The 20,667-nt window shown below is 36.9% G+C and overlaps 1 protein-coding gene and 1 long non-coding RNA gene across 5 annotated transcripts in view; one reads left to right on the top strand and one right to left on the bottom strand.

Moving 5' to 3' along the window:
- The window catches only part of LOC143466503 (uncharacterized), a 28,066-nt gene extending 24,336 nt beyond the window's left edge, over positions 1–3,730 (bottom strand). Inside the window, exons 1-4 of one of the 3 annotated variants that reach the window (XR_013118938.1) lie at positions 3,474–3,706; positions 2,137–2,448; positions 1,176–1,668; positions 208–490 (exon numbers count right to left, since the gene is read on the bottom strand). This is a non-coding gene — a long non-coding RNA (uncharacterized LOC143466503). Of the gene's footprint in view, positions 1–207; positions 491–1,175; positions 2,449–3,473 lie in introns of all 3 variants that reach the window. The other 2 variants (XR_013118937.1, XR_013118936.1) reach the window with 2 other exon arrangements.
- An 8,987-nt stretch (positions 3,731–12,717) lies between these two features.
- On the top strand, positions 12,718–20,211 carry LOC143461713 (tudor domain-containing protein 3-like). 2 transcript variants are annotated; one of them, XM_076959560.1, is made up of 15 exons: positions 12,718–13,958; positions 14,046–14,133; positions 14,331–14,396; positions 14,465–14,625; positions 15,125–15,266; positions 15,506–15,577; positions 15,750–15,924; positions 16,210–16,506; positions 16,906–17,028; positions 17,256–17,423; positions 17,522–17,633; positions 17,767–18,241; positions 18,401–18,697; positions 18,788–18,910; positions 19,032–20,211. In XM_076959560.1, exons 1-15 carry the CDS (start codon positions 13,921–13,923, stop codon positions 19,176–19,178), a joined length of 2,484 nt encoding a protein of 827 aa, XP_076815675.1. In that variant the 5' UTR covers positions 12,718–13,920; the 3' UTR covers positions 19,179–20,211. The 2 variants fall into 2 exon arrangements, with proteins under 2 accessions (XP_076815675.1, XP_076815666.1); XM_076959551.1 differs by having other exon boundaries at positions 13,592–13,958; positions 18,314–18,697.
- Positions 20,212–20,667: the final 456 nt, after the last annotated feature.

Genomic DNA, 20,667 nt, shown 5'->3' with positions numbered 1-20,667 from the left:
AAGAAAAAGACAAAAGCTCTCGCCTATATTCAGCTACAGTGTGATATCAGAGATAAAGGTCACGTGATGATTTATGAGTTATTTCCTCCACCTTGATCAAAGAAAAACAAGCATTGCACTAATAGGCCTAATTACGCTACTTATTTGTATTGTAAAATACAAATGAAAATGGGGCAAAAATTATTCCTAATATAAAAATTTACCAACCGAAGACTTTCAGTTTGAGCAATCGTCTGACGAAATAATAAGAGACGGCAAACAGCTTTCATGGCGTGTAGAAAATGATACATGTCAGATGACGAGAGAAAAATGAAACTCTATCCCAGTTGCTTGTGCCCGAAAAGATTGGGAATGTCGGGATGTGGTTGGAATTAGAAAACACTGATTAAATAGACCGATCCTTAAACTGTTGTATGCGAGTCAAGATTTAATATAGACGCCACTCCATCCAATAGTTGGAAGTGTTACTACTGCAGCGGGGTTTGGGAATCTGAAAAAAAATTACTAAAACCAAACGGAACAAAACGGAATTATTTACCCTAACGCAGGAGCCATTCCCAAAAGAAGGTTACTTTAAGTTTCAAGTGCTGCCTGAATATACACGAGCCAAATTCCATTAATCATAGAAACAGATGTGGTTTCGAATTTGAAAGGAAATATAACTTGAAAACATCTAAACCACTTGCAAAAGTAGTAAATCCTACTGGCTGGCAACTATATGCACATTTTTATACAAAAGTTGATTATGGAATATGCAACTATACTCAACTGGAGGTGTTTCAATGCATTATGTTATATTGTATGTATATTGTTTGATATACTATTTACAAATTTTCAGAACTAGGCTTCAAACCAAGTCAGACAGACAATAATCATTCTCTCATACAATGCCAAGATTTACGTTAGTGACTCCTTCAATCCATCCTTTTAAAATGCCCATGCCTAGCGGTATACACACACTATGGTCACGGTGTGAAATGTGCCTCACAATCTGGCATTCCTGTAAGAATCTTGTGTTTTCAATTGTAATGATTAATTGTTTGAATTAGTTATATTAGAAAAACGTTTTGTGAACCAATACCTAGACAAAGTACTTCTCCACATAGCCACTTTAGCTTCTGTAATAACCACAATGAAAGCATTTTAAAAGATACTATTTGTTTCACTTTAATTACCTCAATAAGATCAACTTCATTGTACAAGATTTTGCAGTGCAGGAAATCTTAAAATGCACAAATGTTAACAAAAACTAAAAAGAATACAATAATGTGAACCACTTCTTTCAGTTTTTCCAGCAAAACCTTCCACAAAATTTTCACAAACACTTCAATTGTACAGTAAGATTGTCAGATACTTAATATAGCAGTGCTGTGACTTACTACATAAGCTATATTGAATGAATCAATGATGATTTGGTTTAACTTCCTTTCATGCAGATTTGTGGGTTACGAGGACTAAAAAGAAAATCAGCTTTTAAGTGTCATCTTTTAGCCTAGAAGTGTCCTTATAGTCCTATATCATTTCATCATAATGCATTTAGATTGGGCATCAATCAGTATGATCCATACTATGCGACTTCAATTGGATTCTAATCCTTTTATCAATTTTGGTTATTTACACCAAATAGCATGTAATGAAAAGACTTCAACATCACCATCTCCAAAACACCTAGATAAGAAAATGAAAAATACCATGACATCTTTGACAAATTTCTAATATGACAATTTACTCTACACATATATGTCACAAGTTCACAACATATTATATAACCAAGAATGTCAAAGCACATCAATTTTTCTACACAAATGCCTAGAGAATAGGCTACATTTTGTGGTTAGTATGTAAAGTTGACATGTAGATAGTCTTTGGACTGTAAATTAAACACTGGTAATGTATGGACCAATTGGTTACAAGTTTAGTAAAACTTTAATTTTGTACACGAAATGTTAGAAAGACGTACCCTATACAGTACACTACTGCTTTGGATGAATTGAATTGTTATCAGCTTCACAGCCCTACCTACAGCAGATTACTAAGTTGTGGGCTTTTATCTTTTGTAACAGGAAAAATACAACAAAGTCTACAATAATCTGATACCTCATATTTAGGAAATAGACAAACTTAATGAATACTCACACAGGTACATGGAGCCAGAGTCTGCATTAACTTTCATTCCTTTTTATTGATCTATGGAAATCAATCCTAATATACCAGGAAACGACCATAAACTACCGGCATACTAACGGAGTAGTAACCATAGTGTAGCATATAGGCCTATGTAAACTGATGCAAAAACAATAGAATTCCACCAGGTAGACAGCAATAGATGTAGCCTAGTAGGCTATCAAGAGTAAATCTGCACAACACCACTGATCAAACGAGCTATGTATGAGCAGCCAACTGCAATGCACACAGTAGTACCGATACTATCCTTGTGGTCCATGACACCTATTCAAATAAAGCTACAATTATAATTGTTGAATTTAAATTAATATGGATTATTCAAATTGTAGTTTCATTCCGTATGGGAAAGTTTGCTTTCAGTGCGCCAAATAAATTATGTAATGCTAAAATTTGTGACATGTTAACGTAATGTATATAGTATAGAATATAGATAATACAGAAATAGGGAGCTTATACATCAACTTTCAAACGCCGGCGCAAAGTTTTTTTGTGGTCGGATGGCCTGTAACAATATGGTTGACAGCCAACTATTATTCATTAGCAGTAACCCTGACTGCAAAGTTGGGCAACCTATATCCAGTAGGGCACTCCAGACGTCTTAATGAGCACAATAATGTGGACTTTGCTGAATTTTGTACACGTTTAATCAATTGAACCACCTTTGATGCATTTTTATATGATTTATAGCAAACAAGCTTGCTACATATCAAAACCAGCACCTGGGGGCACTTTTAGACCTTAATTGCGTACACAATATCTTATTGACAGCCAAACCGTTGATAATTAATTAGTAGGGCAAATTTAGCCTAAACATGTAATTTTTTTTTGGGTAAAAGAAATGTTAAGAAAAACGTAGATACGAAGTATTATGATAGCCTTCCAGATCACCTCAGATGCTAGTTTAAACTGATTTTGGTTTGATTTAATAAAAATACTTACAAAACGTTAAACTCTTTAAATAAATTTTTGTTACTAGGTAAGTTATCAATTTTTTGAATTAGCCTAATTTATTTTTTTGGATCTAGTGCATAAGTGCACAACCAAACGACGCCACATTTTGAGCAGCTGGGTTCTAGTATACAAATGCGTCCTGTTGTTGTGCACTTCTGCACTAGACCCAATTTTTTGAAGTATGTAGGGTATAGGACCCTAGACCTACTGGTAGGGCAATACAAACTTGCCTTAGTAATTAATATGCTAGATATGACAGCGCTGAAGTAACCCAGGCCTACGTATCTAACATGTAGGCAGGCCTATAGCCTATTTGTACAAAAAAAACTCATACTTACTCTTAATGTTTTACACCATCTCCGCAAAATCAATAACCTTTTTTAGATCTTTATTTCCTTCGATTCTGAACGATAACGAAACGCTATTAACTTTCATAGCAAGGGACGCAAAGATAACAATAACAATGAATCCAGCAACTTATCTTCTTAGACACGCACAGCCCCAAAACAAGAGCAAACCCGAAACATCCAAACCGAATTCAACAAAGACAACTAATGTTACCACCAGTTGCGATATCATAGGAAAACGAATTAGTAAACAGGAAGTGACATATTACATTTTGTATTCATCCGCAACCATATTTAAGTTTTTATCAGCAAATTTACATAAAATATCCTGCAAAAAAATAACTTAAATTAAATTGTAACATTAAAAGAAAAAGTTAAATCCACAAAACATGAAATATTACTCTTTTTTTTCTACAAATTGAAGGATTAATATTACCCAAAATTCCCCAGCAGTCGTCAAAGCTTACAGCTGACCAATCATGTGCTAGAATTGCTGATGAGTTTTCTCCCTAAATGATATTGACGTCACAGCTGACAGCAGACCTAAATTTGGCACATTGCACAACAACTCAGCAAGTATGAGTGACGACACACAACGTGACGTGTCTATTGCGTAATTAGACGAAAATATTTATAGATTTTTAACCTGAAACAATTGCAAAGACAATGTTTTGGAAGAAAATTCTGTAATAATCATTTGTAACTTAACTACTGTGCAACTAGTGCCTATTGTTAAACCTCACAGTAGAATTATTCTCACATAAATGTGATGTGGGCTACGTGACGGCCATCACGTTAGTACATTATCGACAATGACCTGGGAATCACCGATTTGACTGATTGAAAATTTTCATAATACTTACAAAATGGCAAATGCGTTGGTCGTAATGAAATTTGACCTTATATTTAGTGTAATACAAATTTTCAGGTGTCCAGTGCCAACAATCCAACTTTAGCAAAACAAGAGTATGATTTAAAATTGCTGTTGATGATGACGTCATTATCATTTCTTTTGTTATTTCAGTTAGCAATCTGTCGCAGTTGATCAGTAAAGGTGGACGTCAGACTGTGACGATTACGTCACGAGTCACGAGTTGTTTTCGAGATGTTTGGAATTTAATTTGGAAACTTGTAATTCAGTTGTTTACCAGACTTGAGTTTTCCTTAATGACGTCAGATAAATTTCCTCGATTGAACTAGTGTGCCACATATATATACTGTTGTAATGTTTACGATCTCCCCTTTCCCTTTTACCGTTTCACGTGTTACTGAGCGCGATGTAACATTCAGCAAAATTTGCCCGAAGGCAAAAGCCTTTGTGTTATAATAAATAAAATGGGAACTTTATAATTTAGTAATTTGTATAGACAGAATTAAGCAACTAACAGCATAGTCACGCCGTCTGAGAAATGAGAACTCAAACATCGAAGCAGAAGTAAAACAAGTTATCAACCAACTATCGTCCTCGCTCATATTCAAACAATAACCGCCAACATACGCAGTCTTTATGGCAGATGAGTTTCTTGTGTAATACTTCACACGAGTAGTGCACAAGCAAACGAATTTCTTTGTCATAAGACGTAGACAGTCAAGCTGCGTTTAAAAGGCTGCTGCTCGCACTAGCGTATTAAGAGCCAGAGGTATTGGGCCATGTTTCCCTAACTAACCTAAATTTTGGAGCGACAAGCGTTTACACATTTTTTCCTTTTTATTCATTGTATTTTCTTGTTTGTGATTACCGTATTGAAGATAATCTACTGCTACTGCAAGGAATCTTGTTAATAGGTGGGTTATACGGCGTTTTAAAATCGTTGTAGGCCTCTTCCTTGTTTATATACAAAGTTTCAAAATTGTACACCATTGCACTCCGAGGCATTGAAAGTATAAATATTACAATACATTTGTGGCAAAGCAGGATTTAGGAACATACATGATAATGTTTCATTTAACTCTTCGTAAGGTGATAAGGTCACGTGTTCTTCTCGGGTAGCACTGGCATAGAAGCATGCGGCATCCCGGCCAACAAACAAAAGTAGGAAAAAGGTTATTCACAGAAATAAAGTAGAATTGATAACCGCAAATTAATGTAATGTAAAGTACTGCTTAAGAGTTAGAAATTATAAAACACAAGGGTATACACCAGTGATTCCCAACCGCGGCTCTTAGAGCCGCATGCGGTTCCAAGCTAGCCTTTTTGCTGCTCTCATTGACCCCTGAAAATCCCACAAAAAATATAAAAAATCTATTTATAATAATTAGGGCGATTATTTTTTGACTTGTCAAAAAAAGTCAAAAATTGGTCAAAATTTGTGTTATTTTTGTTGTTAGTTTTGCTATTCGTTGGTACATGCTTTAAAATTTTCGTTATAATTACTTGAGTGTTTTCATGCGGCTCTATACGTACTCTGAAGTTTGAAATTCGGCTTCGACACCAAAAAGGTTGGAAACCACTGGTATACACTGTACAGTATAAAAAAAAGTAATCAACGAAAGAATGTAAATTGAGAAGAAAAACGAGAACTTAAAGAATAATGTGCAAGGCGTGGTGCTTGTCGCTACACATTTTATTTAAAATGGTTTTTGAGGCAAAGGCCGATTAAGAACTCGTACCTTCGGTATTCGCTTTTCTGGTTTATTTTAACAATGGTGGAGGTGCAAAAACTAGACAAAATGTAGCCTATAATTTCTCAATAAGCGATCCTGATATGGCGCGTCCATGCAGTGAAGAAGTAGACCCATTTAAACAATCTGTAGTTGGAAGCTATCCTAAAAACTGAGGAAAATGCCGTATACTGCGAAAATGTACATTTAAATTCTTATTCGATTTGATGCAAATACTGATTGAGCCATAGACACCTTAAATAGAAGGACTGGTAACTTCTATGCTCGGTATCTGGAACTTGGGTCCCAAGTTGGAACTTGGGTCCCATCATAATTTGTGTCAAATACATGGTAAAACCTTCATTCTGGTGTCTCTTGGGGGGTTTTGAAGGGTGAGGAATTACTTTTTCATACTTTTAACCTTCTACAAGGTCATCTGAAGGTCATCTAAAGGTCAAATCACGAAAAAATAGTCCAAAATCACTCAAAATATTGCATATTTTCCCACTTAAACAACTGAAACACACAGTATGTTCCCCTGTGACTGAATTAAAATGTATTCATGGACAGTTTAGCCTGAATATTTCAACACGAACAATGAAATTTGTGAAACAACAATGAAAAACAACAACAAACAACAATGAAATTTGTGAAACAACTATGAAAAACAACAACAAACAACAATGAAATTTGTAGAAATGAGTAATCAAAATACTTGTTGGCATACTAAAGATACTTGTTCAGTTTTTAGTAGAGAGTTTTTCTTTTCTTCTCAAACAGCCGAGTTGTCTTTCTTTGTCACTGTTGTCAAGCACAAATGCTTTCAAAAGAATGTTTGATAAAGTAAGACATGCTCCTTGAATTACAACCATTGGACTATCAATACGACGCAAAGCATGGCTGAGATGAGCTCGGCAGCAATGCAAGTTGCACTTACCAAACAGTTTATAGGCTGAGTGTACAAAATGTACTGTTGAGAGTAGAGGTACAGTTAGTCCACCTCTATTTAAGTTTGTGAGAAACTCCGAATTAATCCGATGGTCGTCATCATTTTCAGTTTCGATACACAAGATATTAGCTGGATATTTGTGTTCCAAATATCCAGCTAGAAAAATACATTTATGCTTGACACTGTCATTAGATTGCACTAGGTCTTCAGTGTCAGCAATGGTGATGTCAAATTGATCATCATCAATGCAAATGTTAGAGGTGCAAGGCACATCATGAGACTCGCACGGAGTTGACTCATATTTTAAAAGTGCATGGAGATTTTTGGTTTTTGCAGCTGCCTTGATATCTACAATGTCAATATAGAAATTACCTCCACTGCGTTGTCTGGCTTGACCAAAGAACTTTTCAAGGGCCTCATCAGCAAACACACCAGGTAGAACGTAGATGAAGTTGTGCTGAGTCAGTAGCAACTCTGCGGCTTCGATGTTGGCTCTTGTAGACACTACAAATGCTTCTGCAGTTTGATTAGTAAGCTTCTGCGTCCGACCTCGACCACCTGACCATGCACAAGAGGATATAATGTCACAAGTTTCATTAAGTTTCTTGAAACTAGTGCAGTTCTTGGTCCATGGTTGACGACACTCATCTTTACTTCATCGAGCGAGACGAGCTTTACTTCATCAAAAAGAATGTTGACGAGACACTGCTGAGGTTGAAGCTTTTGGAAAAGTTGCTCTAAGTTTTCATCATGGAAACTACAGGAGAGTAGTTTTTTCAACAGTTCCACTCTCGGTAAAACAATTGAACCGGACTTTCGTACCATTTTATATGCAGCTGGAGAAATGTTATGAAGTTCGGCAGCAAGAATATAAAGATTTTTGTCAAAACGTCGACCTTCTGGAGGAGTGAGCAGTAACTGTAACTGAGCATAAATAAACTGGAAATGAGGCGAATCAGAACAGCTCATGCTATTCAATTCCTCTACAGCACTTTTTAGATAGTCTGTATCTTTGAACTCATACTCAGTAATGCATGACAGAATTTTGTCTAACTGTGACCACTTACTAAGAAGGCTATTCTTTTGCAGACAACCAGCTTTGAAAAAATATGTTTTAGGTATGTCCTTTCCATTTTTCTCAACACATTTAAGATGCAAAAATCCAAATGACGATTGAACGCGTTGAAAATGAAGAAATTGAATAACAGAACGTCCTTTTGCATCAGTTTTAGAAATGTAAATGTCATCACTATCACAAAAAAAAAGATGATCCTTTGAGAAATGCTGCTTGATTTCATTACAAAAAGAAGAAAAGTCAGCTATCTTATCCAGGCCTTCAGTACGGAATCGTTCCTTTTCAGCTCTCGCCTCTGCTGAAGCAGTTCTAGGCCTAGTTCTGGGTGCTGAGGAGACCTGCTTTAAGCATGACTTTAAAACTCCAGGGAAAATGGACGGTGGTTGGCTTGGTCTTTTTCCACCTTTAACTGAAATCCATTTACAGTCAAAATGATTAGCACAAGCATAGATCTGCTTAAGCTGTAGCAAACTAGAACGTTCATTTGGCATGGCATCAATCCAGCGGTTTCGTTCTACTTCATCAGTTGGAAATGATACCACTTTAGAGTACGGTTCCTCCCTGTAATTGCCTCGACAACCATATACATTACATTTCTTAGGCATTGTGTGTTATTAACAGAGACCCCTGAAAAAACTTTGTTCCGATTATGAAATAGAAAAAAAGAAAAGTTGCTTTAAAAAATTACCCTACTCTATCGGCATTGCCATAGCCTATAATTGGTTTCATCGTCACATGTGCTTATTTATCAGCTATTGAAGCAGTTAGAAAGCTTTAAAGTCACATATGCTTGTCTGCATGCCTTATTTTAAATATTTATACAGTTCTTTTCCAAAATTCAAAAGATTCGCGGCACACCTGAGAATCTGTGACGGCGCACTAGTATCTGTGATTGGGACCCAAGTTCCGTAACCCGAGAGTGCGAGTTACTAGTCCTTCTATTTAAGGTGTCTATGGATTGAGCGTTATTTCTTTTTACGACATAATTTCCTTTAATTTTACCGCATTAGGTCTGATTACCATTACATACGACCATTGCTCTTTTCTCCCTTCAAGCTCCCAACTCCAGTTGTTTTCTTTTCTCCAATTTAAAGGGAAGGGCAAATCCAAAAGCAATTTAACCGGGCGCTAATTATGACACATACATAGTAGCTAATTCCTACGACGATACAATGATAAAACAACATGGATGCGATAACGCTAGTGTTTGGATCACGTATGAATAGATAGTTTTTTGTGTGCGACAAGAAATACAGAATAGGTATGGTTAAATGTGGAACAAAAATATCTTGCCTATATAATTAAACCTTAGAACCTAACTTACTGTTTGCAGCCTACGAGGTCTATTTCGTATAGGCCGAAGTTGGATTATTTTTCGCCATTGGTTGTAGGGAAAAGTATAGTGCTAACCTCGTTTTAGACTGGTTACACAAGAAATACAGTCACTGCTAAGTTATACAAGCTCACTGAACTCAGTGTAGGTTCTAGGATGTTGGCTGACCTATACTGCTGGTAATTCCCGTAACACACGAATGATTCACCACTCCATGTACATTGTACTGTCACTTGTGACATTTCTATGCATGAAGTAAACATCAATTGTAACTAGGGATGTGTCACGAGGACGATTATTGGGGTTCGTGCGAAACCTAATATCATAAAGGTCGACACAAATTAATCCCGAATTAATTCGTATCAGCAACAAATGATAAAATGTCGTCAAAAAGCTAAAAATTATTGACCAAATGGCGACTTGAAAAGCAAAATCCTTAAATAATTGACCTTTCAGCAAGAAATTTTGACTCTAGTTTAGCTTAGCCAGCAAAATAGATCATCATTTTTTATGAAGGTCGATATAAATCTGTAAGTAATGTTGTATCCGGGTTTGCCTTTGTTAGTAGGTAATAGGCAAATCTATTCAGGTTAATTGGGCTTCGTATCGGTCCTTCCCTAATTGCAACTAATCGCCTACCTGCAGAGTGAGGAGTCATTTTCCATTCAGAAGACTCAGCAACCCTACCACTAATAACATACTTTTTCAGCAATAACGAGGCTAGTTAACATCACTACATAAAGCTCTTTTTATGGAAAAAGTTATTTCTCCGGTATATTTACTGAAAACTAACCAATGTTTGAATTAAGATCGACTTGTTTTCGGACTTACCCTTCACTTCAGGTAAATATACTGATACTTGTTTTTGACGCCATTTTAGTTCGGTGTCCGGTTTGAATTTCTCAGGGCAGGCGTTCTTTTGTTCCGACGCAATTGTCTCTTACTTGTTCCAGCAACTTGAAAATCAACTTCAGGAGTTGTTATGCTCACTTTTGTTTTGTCATTCAATTTCCAACATTCCAACCATCGTTTTCCAAGAAAGACGTATTTTTTATGTCTTCGGGTTTGTGTTTTCGTGAATCGGTGCTCCTATATGGTGGTTTACCATTCACGACTCACGTCCTACGGCCTACGCGGTCTTCTTTCAATTTCATCCGTCCGTGCCTGGGTTTGTCGCTTCTTCAACGTCATTTGCGTTTTTATACGTTCCCAAGACGTGTCGTGATTCCACTTCTTATGTCTCCTAACAGGCTGTTTTCAAATTAGTAAAACTAACCGCCTTGACCGAAACTTCGGCATCTTTGGAGTTTCAGCTTGCACGCTGTTTCGCCTATATTCTTGGCAACAGTCGCATTCCGTCATGCGCAGTCTAATCCATATTTTTCATGCATCCTTTTTTGCTCCCCATAGTTAAGAGCAAACACTAAACGATACGAATTCCGTTCTTGTCTAACCATACGTTCTGAACTGTGTGACGGTTACGTCACGAGTCATGGGTTGGGCTACGAGTTGACAAAGATCAAAAAGCACTGGACTATAAAATGATCTATGACGTGCTTCAGAAATTCAGATGTTGTATGTTCCTGATGTGTTCCAAAAATGCTTTCCCATGTTCCTAAAATTAAGCTACATAGCTAGGCTTACCATATTTTTGTGATTGAAAACCGGGACGCTTCAGAACAACGAGCCCTATCAGATAAATGTGGTTCATATTTTACTAAAAGTATGAGACTATTTTGGATTCCTATCGTCAGGGACAACTGAAGTAGTAAGACACCAAGAAAAACTAAAATAATGGATTTTACTAGGAAACAAAACAATGTTCAAGCATTTGTAAATTTACATAATCGTCCAATCATACTTTTCTGTAGACAATACTTTCTTCCAGAAGTCTATATTCGACTTTATTTTCTCATAAAAATCACAGCAGGAAAAGTCAGTTTTAATTTTGCAGGTGATAACGGCTTTCACATTCAAATGGTTTTTGCAGAAGAAAATGCAAACAAGTAACGGTACCGTACGAAATAAGTTCTTTAAATAACTTAACTGCAAAAAGATCATCTCCTCTTCCTAGCCTAGTATTACTGAACAAGCGAATGCGCTAACAATCAACTCATTACTGGACCAATTACGCGCTAGAATGACGTAACAATTACTTTCACATTTAACACAACGAAACAAGAACACGCATCGAGTATTGCTTTTCAGCAAGTTGGCTAAACAGAACAATCACAGCATGCTAATATTCGTGTAGTGTAGGGCAATGCTGGCTGAGTAAATGCCAAAGCGGGACTTTTAGTTGACTGACCGGGACGCCGGGACAAAGCCTTTAAAAGCGGGTCTGTCCCGGCTAAAACGGGACGTATGGTAAGCCTATACATAGCCAGCTGTTTTCCAGACGTTGTGTTCCTGTGTTCTAACCTAGACAATAGGCTACATTCCTGTGTTCAAATCGTCCAGTCGCCCTTCCCAGTAGTCAAGACCTACAGGATTTTGCGTTGCGGGAAAAAGTTGTTTCGGTTTTTTATTTGATCTCTTCCATCAAATGGGCGGAGATGTGCCTAATTCTAGCCATGAGCCGTCCTCACCTGCCTACCATATCAGTATATGCTCCTACCACGTTTCATTCCTTGTTTTAATTGTGGCCAATTTTTGTAAGGGTAGGCTTATACGGCGTGGGTACGTTTGCGCAACACAAAATCACCACGCAATACATTTGATTGAATGTGCAAAAGCGTCAGAAATAGATAAAATCAGATTTCAAGCATATATTTACATTACGAGTGTTCAGAAAGCCGTTTATTATCGATCTTAAAGGAGAAATAAATTGTAAGTAGTAGGCTAATTTGTTTGTGACTTGATATTTGTTAAAACTTGGATTTGGACTAAACTTTAAAAGAAATAAAAAAAACAACAAATAAAAAATGTGTGACGATTGGAATTTGCACAAAAGCCAGGGCAGCTCTGTAACCATTGCTTTAGCGGTGTGAAATTATCGCTGATTTTAAGTCGTGCAAAAACTTGTCTGAGAGTAAAGACTATCATACCATACCAGAATGAATTACAGAAACAAAATTAATGAAACTTTGCGTATTTGTAACAAATTTGTTCCGTATTACATTCTCGAAGTTTCAGATACGTAGCATTTATAGTCTAATAGTTATACACGTTCAAAGTTAGTCACGGCAATTTTGTGCGCTAAAGTCAGGAAGTATCCTAGCAGGCTACTTCCCTATTTTGTTAATCTTGAATGAATCGGAAAATAAAGCATAAGAGTGAAGGATGACATTGACATCAAATTCAAACTACTTAATCAGTCTTATTAAATATTGAACAACAACTTATTTGTTCAGTAAAGTAACGTGTGTATAATAACGAGGATCACCCAACCGGTTGTGGTAAGCATAGATCAATCCAACCGGGCTCAAGCGATGCGGATAACTGGATGAGGAATCATCATCAGGTTTGAGTGGTGCAATGGTGCATCATACCGTAATATAGTGGTGCATCATAGTGGCGCATCATACCGTAGTATAGCAATTGCTGGTACATAAAAAGTAGTTGTATATATACTTTTTGTGGGTCTAGTATACAAGTGCACAACCAGATGACATCACAATTTGAGTAGCTGGGTCTAGTATACAAAGGAATCCTGTAGTTGTGCACTTGTATACTAGACCCTACTTTTTATGTATTCTCTTATGAGCTGTAGCCTATATTTTGCTCGTACGCTAGGCTACAGGCTGCAAAAGTGTTATTAGGCCTATGCCATGGGCTACTCAAAATCATAGTAACTTTTATAGCTGAAATTTAACTACCAGTTTCACTGTCTGCCAGTGTTTTAATAAGAAAAAGGTGTAAAGCTTTTATTAATGATAGCTGGTGATGGCCTACATTAGGCTAAATAAATAACTTCATAATTTCTTGATACATTTCCTTGATTATGTAATCGGTAATTTATATAGGCCTACTTCATTAATATTAATGTGGTGATATGATTGTGTAGCTCACAATTAATAATTACCAACAACCATACTCTTTCCTGATTGAAATAAGTTTGTCTTTAATTATTTGCCTGATTAAAAAGTTCCAGTTTTTGACGAAAAATCGTGCCAGCAAAGATGCAAATTTGGGCGTGCGCTGAAGCCTAAATTATTTGTATATTTATTATAAATTGGCATCCAAACAAGCAGCTTTTCTTTGTTTGTTTATTATAAATCGGCATGAAGACAAAAATTCAGCGTGCACGTTGATGAATCTCCTGCGTTCAGCTGCCACACTTTCCACTATAGATTATATTAGAGCTGTTAATATGTGTGTGGCTATTAATATTTACAGATGTGTGCTGCCAATTATAAATAAGTGAATAAACATCTACGGTATAATAGGTTACTTCAGCTTGTGTACAAAAAGTATCACAATTTAGTCGATGGTTAATTTAGAATATTTCTAAACACTTTGTGTGCTACGTCAAAAAAAGATGGTGAGCATAAAGGAAGAGCTGAAAAGCAGAGGATGGTTAGTTTCTGAACTTGTTAACTGTATTGTTTGAGATTTGGCAATATTCTCAATTACGTTGCTATATCGATTATGTTTTTGTCACAGGAACCTCACAGATGATGGCATTGAACTGTGTTCTGAGGAATGCGGCCAAATGAAAGATGTCAAGGCTATAATTAAACATGCCCTTGATGTAGGTTCTTGTTTAATCATGATATCGTTGACAAGGCTGCTTGTTTTAATGTGACTGAAAGCTGAAAAAGCTTTTATGATAAATATTTTTCAAACAAATGTTGCTATAACAAGATATTTTTGCATCAGCGTGAAGCCGTCACATTTGCCTTACTATAGCAAATAGTATGTTCAGTTAATTAAGTATAAATATTGCAGATGGATTTGACTGAAATTGGAGAGAAAACAATTCCAGATGATATAAATAAAAGCAAAGATAAAGAGGTATTTTGAAATCTGGGCATTTTTTATTGATTGTTTGAGGTGTTAAGGTTTTTAATTTTTTGCTACAGTTCATGAGTCCATGTGTGCTGCAAGTTGTCAAGGTGCGCAATGTATCTGCTCCCAAAGCAAATGAGGAATCATCAGTCGCACCCAGAATGCTTCAGCTCCATTTGACTGATGGTCACAAAACATGTGTAGGCATTGAAGATAGTAACATACCTAAAATCAGGTAATGCAATGTTCCAATATTTTAGTATGGTGTCAGAATACTTGCTTTCAGACTAACTGAATGAAATGTTTGCATGACTTAAACTCAAAGATTATTTTTCACTGCTTGAGCTAGATTTTGCAAATGACTTATAAATACAATTTTAGTTAATTTTATTTTAATATTTAATGTATTCTTGCTTGGACTTTGGCATTGTTTACTAGAACAACTACACAGGAGCAAGTGTTGTTAATGCTTTGCCCAAGGTGATTACAATGACAGCTTAGCGCTGTGAGAATTAAACCGAGACGGCATAATTGCGAGTCCAAAGCTTTGTCACTACTTTTCTTTTTCTATTGTAGTAAAACATTTATTTGTTATCTTTGTTTTAAATAGCATGAATATTTAAGCTACTTGAGTCACAAATAAAAACTTTTAATGTTCTGTTTTGGGGCACTAAGCATTTTCCAAAAAACTCAAACAGGTGACTAAATTATTAACTTAATTTTCATGCATTTAGTCTGGAGACACCACCAGGGTGCAAAATCTGTTTGAGGGGTCTTGTCAAAATACAGAATGGTTTGCTTCTCTTGAATTCTGGCAACGTTGATTTTATTCGAGGAAAAGTTGACAACATCTACAAAAGATGGCTTGCTGCTAAAGTAAGCACGTGATTGTTTTCCTACCTTTTAATGCAGGGATTTATAACTGGAGGTAAACTTCATGTTATATTACATGTTTCATAATATATTATTATTACTTCATTATATTACACACATTGCTAAATGCTGGTATTACTTATGTTATTATAGCTTGTTTCAACTGATATAGTTACCTTGGCTCTTGGTATATATTTCAATTTCCTTGTGTTAAATATAGTACATGCTCTTTTTTATAATAGGAAGCGAGTGGATTTAGTCGAATCATCAGCGATGTGGAAGAAGCTCCTCCACCATTTGTGCCCTTTGGAAATGTGAGAGTTGAAACTTTGTTAAATGTTTAAGGAATAGTTAATACTTTGTAATTGTAACAATAATTAATTTATAACAACTTAACTAGTAACTAATGATCGTACTGTAATAATAGTTATACTTGTACCTGTTTGTACCAAACAGAAATACAATTATTTTTACAATGCTTTTCAGAAAATAACTTACAAATGCAATCCAGCAACGCCATCACTGCAAAAATCTCAAAGCAATGAAAATGAAGAAGAGAACAAAGAATTTCTGGAGCAACGGGATGCAGTTATTGCAGAAGTGTCAAAAACTAAATTTGATATTTCCGGGAAAACCTTCTCTGGTGGTAGTAAATCTACAGGTTTGGAATACTTTTTTATGTTTAAGTTAATCGTGTACATAAATCTCATCCGAAATCCATGGAAGTCATAGTATGCTCTGTGTTATACATCCTCGCATGCAAAGGTTCCACCTTTCTCTTTTTGTTTGTTTAATCGTGTACATAATTTTATGGTAAATACTGTTTCTGCTGTAAATTTTCTGTAAATACTGCTCTTGTTTTATGCAAAAGCATACGTTTACAAGAATTTGAAGAATTTAAGAATTTTCTATTGATCTTAGTAGTTAAATTAAAATCATTCCACAGATTTTGCTCCACCTCTTCAAAAAGAATTTCCTAACAGAAAATTTGATACAAAATCACAAAATGCCAGCCAAAGGGAGCACCAAATTTATAAAATGCAGAACATGAAAATTGACGAAAACAGTTGTAGTCAGATTACTCAAATGGGTTTTTCACGTTCTGCGGCTGTCAACGCATTGCAGAAGTTCAACAACAATCTTGATCAAGCTATTGAGCATTTGCTTAACCCGGATGACCAGGGTCAAGGGTCATCTCGACCATCGAGGGGTGACAGTAGAGGAGGACGCAGTGACAGAAAAGGTTATTTTTAAGTATTCTTTTCTGAAACTACAGTTCTTTGAACTTTTCCATATGTTTTAACATCTTTTGTGTTTCTTAAAACTGACAACAATGTTAACATTGTATTAAGATCAGGATTTAAACCTGCATTTTGGTGCACTAGTATAACAATGCCATTGAAGAACAAAAGTAAATTTAGGCTAGACAACAAAAAACTTAAAGAAAAACAGGCTGCTTTAAATCGTAAAAATTTAACACCAAGTTTAAATGAAAGACTTTTTTTCCCTCAATGAAGCCTGTCACATCATATTGTATAAACACATCTTTAGAAAACATTTTGTAATTTTCCATGTATCATTTTATTTTACTGTATCTATTTAACAATATGACATTGAAATTGTTTGTTATGCTTTCGTGCAGGTGGTAGAGGCCGTGGACGTAACAGACAAAGTAGAGACAACGAAGACAGGTCAGATCAACGTCCATCAACCAGTGCAACATTGTTTGATTTTCTTGAAACAAAAATAACACCAACTTCAAAGCGTAAGAGTTTAATAAAAACAAATTCGTATTGATGAATGTTCATATGCATGGGACTTTTTGCCATTGTACAGGTTCCTGTAAAAAGAAGTCCCGCTGTTTTCTGAAATACATTTGCGTGTACTTTTTTACTATTAATTATGCCTAATCTGTTGCAGTGATCATCTGAATCCCTCAGCACTTATGCCATCAAGTTCAGGGCGAGCCTGAAAGCTTTATATTTATTGCAGAATCATCTGACGACCCTTCAATGAGCAAACCTGGAAGCAGCAAAACATTTGAGAATGATGAGACCAATGACGATCGCCTACAAGAGGAATATCTTGTCGAGTACGCAAAAGAACTGAGCCTTGTTGAAACTCATGGTGGCAGTGGTGGTGGAGACGTTGATATAAGTGGTGAGTTGGTGGGTCACAATATTTTAAAAACCAGCTCTACCAAGTTACCGTGTAATTTATTCTATTCAGGCCTGTAAAATGCTCTGACTGTATCTCAGGTTATCAAAGCAGATCAGAAACAGATGAACGTCGTGGAATTGCAAGGTATCGTGGTAAGTCCAAGGATGAAAGCAACAAAACACATGAAAAACCAGAGAGAAGTAAAAGATGGTCAGTAGTAGTTGGCCTTTCTTAAAGCAATCTATCAGTCTTACTCTCAGGCTACTTAACTCATCAATTTCTGGGTTTTGTGTGTGTCGATGACCTGATAGATCAGTGGCACTGTTTAATCTTTCTTCTGCAGGCAGGATAAGGAGCAACGGGATTTTGAACGACGAGACAAAGGACAGCGAACTGATAGAAGAGAGTATGAAGGAGACGAAAAATACTCCGCAAGACACAACCACAGAGAAGATTCCGGCTTCAGGGGTGGACGTGGGTCAAGAAGCAGACCCAGAGGAGAAAGAGGCCGAGGCAGAGGTAGGGGGAGGAGTTACAGAACGGAAGAATCCAATGACTCAAAAGATTACGACAGACGTGACTTTTATGATAAAAGAAATGGATATAATCACAAACCGATTGCTGAGCAGAGCAGTGAAAGAAAAACCGATCCAACCAGAAAGGTTCCCAGAAATGAATATTCCCAAAAACATTCATTCACTAATGGCATACTGGAACACGACCAGGGAAACAAAACCCAGAAACGACCCGAATTCCAACGGTCACCCAGAGATCGCTATGTTGACTTACCACCGCGTCTGCAGAAAAAGAAAATGCAGGTATAAACTCAAAGCAAGCATTCCTCTAAATGTTCAATTGTTAAGTAGTAAAGTATGAATTGTTACCTTCAGGAGTTGCAAGCAAGGATAATGACGAAAACCCCTGATCAAACTTTGTACCAGCCCCCTTTATACAGCAGTGATCCTAACATGTTACAGAACAAAAAAAATCTTACCCTGGGGGAAACAGCTCGCCAGATGAGGGCAGAAACAAGTAATCAGGTTCCAGAAAACATTCCTCCACCTTTTCCGGATCAAGCGTTCTACCATACAGTCGAACAGAGAATGACCTTTCGTCAAAAGCCACCATCTTCCCATTCCTACCAAGATCAGAGGCTTCAGTCCAGAAACCTCGATCAAACCGAAGAGAGATTTCATCAGCGTCCTCAAGAGTACGGCCCGGTCACGTGGTGCGCCGGTATGACGTGTAAGGCAAAATACTGGGAAGATAACCAGGTAAGTCTTATGAAGTCATCAAAATGTTTTGGCCTGTGGGTGATGTTTAGTACAGAGCTGGAATACCTGAGTAAAGTTCTTTCACTGCAGTTTTATGTGGCTGAAGTAACGGACGTGCACCCCACGAAACCAACAGCCGTAGTAAAATTTATGGACTATGGTAACTGTGAAGAGGTGCTCTTCAACGACATGCTACCCCACGGGGATTTTGAGGTTAGGTTTTGTCAGAGTATAATTGAGTGCAGACCATTTGTACTTTATGGCGTTACGGACAGGTTGTGTTTGACGTTCTGCCGGAGCCACTTCATTAACGTGACAATCTCTGTCGTTTTAGGATGACCAATCATACCACGGTCCTACGGGGGGTTTGGAGTTCAGGAGGGGCCGCAAAGGCCCTACAAAATACCCGAACACCGAGAACCACAGACGGGGTCCGACACGACCATCTCAGTCACTTTATCAGCCCCCGATTCACAAATGAATAAGATTTCTATTTGTCACTTTGGAGAGTGTTATAAATCACAGAAGCGTAAGGATGTTGCTTAATGAAGTGTAAAGCCGTCATTGCGACCACTATGATTTGCCCTTAAGAGTTGAAATCCTGTAATGATTTATGAAGCCGCACAACGCACTTTGGCAGTATCTCGCAAATAATGGAAGATTATCGTAACGTGTGTTCCTGCTATCACACTAAGACTGTTAACTCTTGAAGAAGACGCAGGAAACAATGCTTGCGAATCAGTAGTCCTTGCCTTTATGCCGTGAAAAGTACGCTTAGACTTTCTGAAGAACCGGACGTCACATTACTTTGTTTATCTGCAACGAATCAAAACGATGTAAATTTCCAAAATTAATTCTTTGTGAAACATTCTCACTTAAGAGTGGTTGCTTCATCAGGATGAAAGCCTACTGGATGAACACTTTATTGGTGATGAGAAGTTTTCGTATAACTGAAATATGCGTGGAATTGAGAACAACTTACTTGCTTTGTTTTGAATGTGATTTTGTATATAGAAGACATGTGGACTTCAGTAATTTTTTTCCTTCATCTGAGTGCCTTCGTTTCGCTCCGCACCGGCTGTCGTCACACCGGTCAAAATTCGCGAATTTAAACATGCAACTAAAATTCTCAGTTCATGTATGCACAGTTTAATGTACAACTTGGGCCTTGCCAAAGGAATCAGAGCAACACCTGGAGTAGATATAATTACGTACGTCTAGGTTAGGTAATATGGTGGCGTACATTTGTACCTGCACGCGTTTGATTTTACCTAGGCGTTGGCAATCTTAGCTGCATGAGCAAAATCGCGAATTTAAGCTTTTTGGTTAATTAATTTTCGTCACTTCTTGCTGCGCAGCGTTTAACTGAGATGTTTTCCTTATATGGTGCGGTTTCTTTTTGTTCGTGGTAGTCGGTAATTTGAAAACTGATTGTAAGCTAATCATTTGTCGTAGCCATGTTGGAATTTGGTTTCTATAAGGCGGGCGTGCACCAATAAACTAATTTTCCTTGATGCTTTAAACGTAACTGCGTGTTAAAAGGGAAGGTTGATTTTATGAGTACACCAAGCGATGTGATTTTTTTCTGTGCAAAACCGCTCGGTGGTGTTTGTAAGTCGAGGTAATTGCTTGTGCTCGGTATAGGGATTTGAAATTTTTAAAAATGTAGCGTGTTCTCCGTTTAGGGTACTGATCATCGAAACGCTTATGAACTCCTAACTGAGTGTGTTATACTGTATATTATGTACGCTATACGCGACCGAAGTGTTATAAAAACTGATCGTATAGGCTACGTATCAATATATACCAAAGCCCTTCACATAGTTATCAAAATTCCAATCATGTTATTAAGTGTTCTATCAAATTCTAATCTAAGACGAATCTACAGGCCATATCAAATTCTTTTCGAAATATAAAAAACAGCATTTACAATGATTTTATTTCCACTTTTTGTTCACCACAACGCGAGG

Source organism: Clavelina lepadiformis, chromosome 1, assembly GCF_947623445.1.
Source record: "Clavelina lepadiformis chromosome 1, kaClaLepa1.1, whole genome shotgun sequence".
NCBI classification, from domain to species: Eukaryota; Metazoa; Chordata; class Ascidiacea; order Aplousobranchia; family Clavelinidae; genus Clavelina; species Clavelina lepadiformis.
Note: the sequence above shows the minus strand (reverse complement) of the source record. Positions and strands in the feature narration are given on the sequence as shown.